This window comes from Amphiura filiformis, chromosome 7, assembly GCF_039555335.1.
Source record: "Amphiura filiformis chromosome 7, Afil_fr2py, whole genome shotgun sequence".
In the NCBI taxonomy this organism is placed as follows: domain Eukaryota; kingdom Metazoa; phylum Echinodermata; class Ophiuroidea; order Amphilepidida; family Amphiuridae; genus Amphiura; species Amphiura filiformis.
The window spans coordinates 13902281-13908280 of record NC_092634.1 but is presented as its reverse complement, the minus strand read 5'-3'; the positions used below and the strand labels follow the sequence as shown (position 1 = coordinate 13908280).

At 39.2% G+C, this 6000-nt stretch overlaps 1 protein-coding gene across 1 annotated transcript in view; it reads left to right on the top strand.

The window, feature by feature from the left end:
* Positions 1-563: 563 nt before the first annotated feature.
* LOC140156769 (ventricular zone-expressed PH domain-containing protein homolog 1-like) overlaps positions 564-6000 on the top strand; it is a 55247-nt gene continuing 49810 nt past the window's right edge. Inside the window, 2 exon segments of the mRNA XM_072179730.1 lie at positions 564-635; positions 637-809. Of these exon segments, the coding sequence (XP_072035831.1) occupies positions 603-635; positions 637-809 (206 nt within the window). The 5' untranslated portion in view covers positions 564-602.

The window sequence follows — 6000 nt, the reverse complement described above, 5'->3', positions numbered from 1 at the left end:
AACCTTTGAAACTGCGACATGAGTTCAAGGTTCAATTAGGCTGCCTCCGTGTGCCCCGCTTTTTACAATACTACTGTCTACGGAAGTCATGGCCCTATGGCGAGGAAGGAACCAATAGGGCCATGATGTGTCAGGCTACTTGCCAAGTAGACTTTTACTTTAGATAATAGAGAAAGGTCAAATTTAGCGAAATTTTCCTCAAAAGTTTGTAAAAATAAACAATTTTTACATTTTGCCTTTCCAAATATTGAACAGGCTAAAACTGGACAACTAATAACTGAAGTTTTGTGCAAATGTGGTGGCCAGCACAGCCACATGCGCAGTTTGCTAGATGCACAACACAGCACGTGTGGAGGTTACTAATTTACGCTGACGGGGCAGAGGTCCACTGTTGAATCCTATCATGTATCATGAGGTTAAAAATGAATTAATAATCACGACTATGACTATTTCCAGTTTAAATTATTATTATCCATGCCACAATGGTAGATGAGGGGAATGTTATGATGAACACTTTTAACACCATTGTGAAATCTCATTTGTTTTTACAGCAACATAAAATGTGAAAACCTAGCTGATATCAACCAAATCCAACTGTTAAGATGCATGAACTATTTGCCCAGGTCTTGTCCCGCGCGATCTCTCCGTGCTGGTGACCTCTTTGCTATTCCGGATTCATCCATAGTGAATGACCTGTCGGAGGCTCTGTTCTATATTGAGAAGATCTCATCATCTGAGGATTATTTGAGGAATGATAATGATCAGGCCGTTGTTGAGATTTGCATAACAAGGGTCACAACAGCAATACGGTAAGTTCTTGTTTTATTTTGTGTGTGTGTGTATGTGGGGGGGGGGTGTTTCAGTAGGGTTTCATTTACATCAGAGTGACTTCAACTTAAGGTGGTACTACACCCCTTAAATTTGTGACTATTTTCACATTTTTCTCAAAAAATAATAACACATGGTAACAAAAGTTATGTATAAAATTAGATTCGTTAAAACTATTCAACTGGACTCACAGTTTTGAGAGACAACGGTTTCACACCTTGTCTTACATGTAGGTGCATCTTCAGGCCGTCTGTTGGTCTGTCGGCAATTGGTGCACTGACCAGTGGCGAGATGGTGTTGCCAGAGGTAATAGATTTAGAGCCAAACTTCTTTGGAATGTTCTTAATAACGGAATCGTAGGCCTGCCAAGTTGTGACGCAGGCCGCCTCCCCTGTTGAAGATGCACCTAGGATAAGGTGTGAAACCGTTGCCTCTCAAAACCATGAGTCCAGTTGAATAGTTTTAACGAATCTAATTTTATATTTGATTATACCGGGATGAATGACAATTTGTGAATTTGTGTGGATTCACAAAAAAATTCCAATTACCCAGAGACTGCCTTTTGAAAGGAGTGAGAGCAATTTGCTCCTCTGTAACTCCTCTGAAGTTGCATTTGCAAGAGCAATTTATAGCTCCTCTAGATGACTCATTAAATTCTTTATGCTTTAAGTGCAAACAGCTCAAGATTCTTAGTTCTTTTAAAAAGAAACCAGGAGAGCATTCTACAGCTCTTAACTGCATTTTCAAAAGACAGTCCCTGAATTATCTTGTGTGAAACTCTGTTTGACCATGGTTTGCTTAGAGATCTTATACACCTCCCCCCCCCCCCCCCGATGAATTATGGTCTAATTTGCTTCAATCATTAAAATATTGTACAATATGATGTTGATCTAACCCTAAAGCCTCAAGGGCTTTTTGGCCACTGGACTTGAAAGAAGGAAGGAATAAAGAGAGAACAAATAAGGGCTCATATTGAAATACCCTACCACGTTTTCACACAGAAAGAAGGCAGGATTCCCTCGCTAAGCGCCAAGCACCTCAGGAAAGCTCGGTCATAAAGCGGATGGATATGCATCAGTGATACACCCTGCCCAGGATTTTAACAAAAGAAGGCTAGCATAGGAAAGCTGCAGGATGGTGCACACCTTCCTGTGTAAGGGAATTTCAATATGAGCCCTAAGGAAGTAGTTTGCTCTGGGTGGGATTCAAACCCAAGACCCCTCGCATGCCAAGCACTAGATCAGCGACACTTAGCCACAGGCTTTCAACGAAAGGGTGCCTACATGTATCACTTTGGATGTCACATCATGACGCCAAAAACCCTCAAACCCCAGAGTTTTGTGCCAGTTACATTACATTGTGTGCTTTATTGATTAGCCCACGGTGCTTGTGTGCAATTTAACAATGCATTCCTAGCCTTTTCAACAAGGCTTTGCCTAGAGCACCGTAGTGAGAGCGCCGTCTATCATATTCTGCGCCTGCGGCGCTCGCTGTCGCGCCTTTGGCTCACGAGGTCTTTGACAAAGATTAGTCGTTGAAATTACAACTTTCGATTTGGGGTTTGACGGTTTGGAGGTGCATATCTTGGTCAATTCTTGCTCTATTTTCACGAACAGGGTGTCAAATGAGAAAGCAAAGTCCAATTTTAAAACAAAATGTATAATCCAAAATTGTCAGGTTGTTGAACAGCAAGGATGACTATAACTGACAAGTTTCTTTTTGTGCCTGTGTACAAAAAAATACATCAGGTGAACATTGTGTAGATTGTAAACACACATTGTGTTGATATTAACCATCCCCTATTAAATGTGCTCTGGTGTTGTGGTATTTACTTTTGAGTATCATCTGTCAGCTACCAGGAAACCAGGTTTTGTTTGCATGCATGTTCTCCATCCCAGACACAAACACCCACATGTCTAGAAACTTTTATTTATAAGTTGGCTGGTTACCAATTTCAAGCTGGTCACCAATAGATTGCACTATTAACTGATCATAAAATTGTATTTATTGGCAGTGTTCGAAATAAGCACTTATCCTCTTGTCCTCTTGTCCAAAAATCACTGGGGACAACCATATTGAGCTATGTACTTATCCCCTGGACAACCACTATATTTTACCTCCAAAAGTATGACACATTTTGGGGACAACCAAAATGTAATTGAGGACAAGCAGAATTTATGCTTGAGTTATCCTCGGGATAACCTCCATATTTTCCTTATTTCGGACACTGTTTATTAGGATGTGCTTTAAGTGTACTTCATATCCAGGTAACCATGTTTTAAAACAATTATTTACAACATAATAGTTGACGAAAAATGTCATTTTGCCTAAAAATGAGGTTTTGTAAAATAACTCAATAACAATAGATCGTAGATAGCACAAACTATACATTTTCTTAATCCTTATCATCAGATGATTAATTTGATACATCTCTCAACAAGATCATTTTTTTTTACCCCTGTGTGACCTTTTGTGACCTCTATCAAAAACGTAACCTACAATTTGAGTCCACTACCCCCCGTAGTGATTTGAGGGTCTATCTTAGCACCTTCTTCTTCCTTATAAGTGCCTCCCTCATAATATGAGTATTATCGCATTGCGTACAGACAAGCTGTACTTATTTTTTACTCTGGAACCTTTCGAATAGCCTGTGTCAGAAATACATGTACACGGGACCCTAAGTAAGTTACAATTTATAAAAACAAGACAATATTAACAAAATCCCAGCCAGCACACAACTCAACTGAAAGTAAAAGTATGAAATGTACACGGGACCGACTGCTTAAATTGCCCTCCGAAGCACTAAGCAAGTAGAGTGAAGTGCCTTGCTCAAGGACACAAAGAGCCAGCCGAGCTCAGGCGGACCTGGGATTCGAACCCTTGACCCTTGGATTCACAGTCCAACGCCTTAACCGCTAGGCCACGCTGCCCTCTTGGTAACAAATATTAGTTGACATGGGTGTTGAATTCAATCCTTAACTAAGGCCCATATGTGACTATCCACCACAAAGTGGTAGTAAAGTCGGCTCTAGATCATTTTCTGTTTATTGCAGATATTAAAAGAATGTACATTTAGCGTTAAAATGACACCCCAACCAGCTTCATCGGACATCTGGAAGTGAAGTTACGGTTCATCAAAGGTCAAATTTCTTATATATATATTTTACATAGAAATCCATATACTGTTTTTGATTGTATCTCAAATTTGGAAATACCGACTTTACGACCAGTTTGTGGTGGATGGGCACATATGAGATTTAGCTCAGAACTAACTCCAACACACTGTTCCCAGTGAACATGGTGAAAGCAGTACATTAGTCATTACACAATGTATGTATTGCCACCGAAACAAGCAATGGATGTACATGTAGAAGAAAATAAGGCCAGGTTACAAACACAGATGCTAATAATTAGATGAAACAGTGGGTAATAAGCCCAATGCACCAATATGAATGATTTAATTATTGTTTTGGCTGAAATGCCAGTGGATGGCACAGCATGGCGACATGCTGGAAACCTGGCCTCTCAGTGACCATCCAATATAATATTAATAATTATGTGCTGTTTTTAAGAAGTAGACAACTTGATTGATTTTAATATGATGTATAGTTTTATTTGCAAATAACACAGTTAGAGATGATGGTTATTGTTTTGGCTGAGATGCCAAACCACCCTTCCTTCGTTGTACCCTTATCAGTCAATAATGGAGGGTCTTGTTAAAAATGCATTTGGTAGGAAGTTTGACAGCCTTTCCTTAGTAAGGGGCTGCGCAACAATATGAGCTCCTCCCGAGGGTAAAAATTCCAAATGGTGTTCCAAAATTGCTTGCCCCCCCTCCTCTCGGCCTATCACCCCCCCGCCTCTCGACCTGCCAAAAATCCCCCCCTCCAAATTTTTGCGATTCCAAGTGGTCTAAATACATTGTAGGCTATATATGTTATGAGTGCCTGAGCAGATTACAATTTGCAAAAAGTGCTTACCCTCCCTCTTGGCCTGCCAAAAATTGCTTTCCCCCCTTTCAGCTTGGCAAAAATTTTTTGCCCCCCTCCAATTTGAACGCCCACCAGGACTTGCGTGTTATTAGTGCACTGTCCCTAACATTCCGCCGGATGTAGAGCAAAAATACTTGTACCTGTATCGGTACAAGAAACATAAAAAAACCCTCTCAGTCTCTCTTTCTACATGTAGGCAAGCAATACATGTTCCTCTCATACATTTATACACTCATTGATTTTTGAAAATGTTTGGACTCACTTTGGAGTTGTTATAAAAGCTACTTTATGCTTTATTTTCTTGGATGTAATTTGTATTCAAATATTAAAATGTAATGAACAAAGCTGTTTTGGTAAAAACTTGATGAAAAAGTGTGTACTTTTTTTCGTATTTGAGTATGAAATGACTCATCATGCCTCCTCCATATGTACATGTATACATGTTGAATACAAAGTACAGTGCCAAAAGCTACAAGTGATATAAATTGCTTTGCAGTACTTTGTTAAAATACCTTAACATTGAGTTTCCCGTACGCACATTTGTACGCATACATGTATTATAAATTTGCAAGAATGTGACGATTTTCTTTTCTTGTTTTAAAAATCTATATTTAAAGTTGCATGGTCTTTTTTTAGTTATTGTACCATGTAGTATATAATTTAATGTCAATATGCATTAATCTTGGGTTTCGAAAGTTGATAGAGCTTGTGATGCATAGGGGTATATGGTGTCATGTAGATGAGCTCATGTGTGTAATGTCTGGTGGGAACTTCTCTTCTTAAAAATCAAATTAGTCTAGCGAAAGAAATGTTATGGCTGCGTAGAACAGTGTGTTGAACATGATATGAGAGGGGTGGTGTTCAGGGTTGGCCAAGGCCCAAGAGCCAATCTTATTTCCGAAATTACACCTATTTTTCAGATATTTTATTTTTGTGTATTGAATTGTTGGCTTTGATCAACACTTTTTCCCAAGAATTGTTTTTATCTATTTTCACCAGCAACTGTGGACACAATAACACACAAACATAATGGACATCCATGGTTAAAAGCAGGCCCGTAGCTCGGGGGCTTATGGGCAGACCTGCCAATCAAAAAAAAAAAGGTGTATACTTTTCAGAGGGGAAATGTTAAATGCATCTAAAAAAGGTCCAAAATAGAAAAAAAAATTAACAAAGGGAC